This window comes from Priapulus caudatus, unplaced genomic scaffold (genome assembly GCF_000485595.1).
Source record: "Priapulus caudatus unplaced genomic scaffold, Priapulus_caudatus-5.0.1 Scaffold5786, whole genome shotgun sequence".
Lineage (NCBI taxonomy): Eukaryota > Metazoa > Priapulida > Priapulimorpha > Priapulimorphida > Priapulidae > Priapulus > Priapulus caudatus.
Genome location: NW_014582847.1, coordinates 6,121 through 7,063, shown reverse-complemented (window position 1 = coordinate 7,063; position 943 = coordinate 6,121). Strand labels below are relative to the sequence as shown.

General features: G+C 35.9%; 1 protein-coding gene across 1 annotated transcript in view; it reads left to right on the top strand.

Annotated features, from left to right (window-relative positions):
• Window positions 1–84: 84 nt before the first annotated feature.
• Window positions 85–943, top strand: part of LOC106820012 (venom dipeptidyl peptidase 4-like) — a gene marked incomplete at its 3' end in the record, with an annotated part of 6,705 nt that continues 5,846 nt past the window's right edge. Inside the window, exons 1-2 of the mRNA XM_014824572.1 lie at window positions 85–279; window positions 600–657. Coding sequence (XP_014680058.1) covers window positions 212–279; window positions 600–657 — 126 coding nt within the window. The remainder of the gene's footprint in view (window positions 280–599; window positions 658–943) is intronic.

Sequence of the window (943 nt, the reverse complement as noted above, 5' to 3'; positions counted from 1 at the left end):
GAGAGAGAGAGAGAGAGAGAGAGAGAGAGAGAGAGAGAGAGAGAGAGGACACACACACACACACACATACGTGGTGTTTTGCAGCTGTGGCGGGCCGGACACGCAGAAGGTACATGAGAAGTTTGAGGTTGACTGGCACACGTACCTCGCAGCTTCGCTCGGCATTGTCGTAGTCTCCATCGACGGACGCGGTTCCTGTTGCCAAGGCAACATGATGAAATACGAGGTCTACAAGCAGCTAGGAGGAAAGGACGTGGACGACCAACTCGTAGCCACCAAGTGAGTAATACGAATCGAATGGTCTCCATCATTAATTAACTAATAGATAAACACATAATAATATTAGTAGTATAACAAATGAATAAACAAACAAGAAAATATATATATATAGAATAAATAAATAAATAAATACGGTGATAAATAATAAATTATTTATTAATTATTATTCAAATAATTAGTTAAATAAATTAATAATAATAAATTAATAAATGCCAATTTTTCAACGTAACACAAGTGCTAAAACTATAAACTGGATGTTCTGTCCACGAATAAGCTTTTCGTTTAGTTCTCTCTCAACGACGTATTATTCTGATCTATAGATACATCCGAGAGCATTACAAATTCATCGATCCGGAGAAGATCGCCATCTGGGGCTGGGTGAGTTAAAACTATAGTCAAGCATCCAAGATCACATAAATACGAAAGCTCATGTTCATACGAGATTCGAAATTGATTATATCAGGAGTGAATAATAATAGATTATCTAGATAGATAGATAGATAGATAAATAGATACATAATAATCTATGAAAATATCTATAATCAATAAAAATAAGATAGATAATAATCTATATTATTCACTCCTGATTATCTCTGTGTGTGTGTGTGTGTGTGTGTGTGTGTGTGTGTGTGTGTGTGTGTGTGTGTGTGTGTGTGTGTGTGTG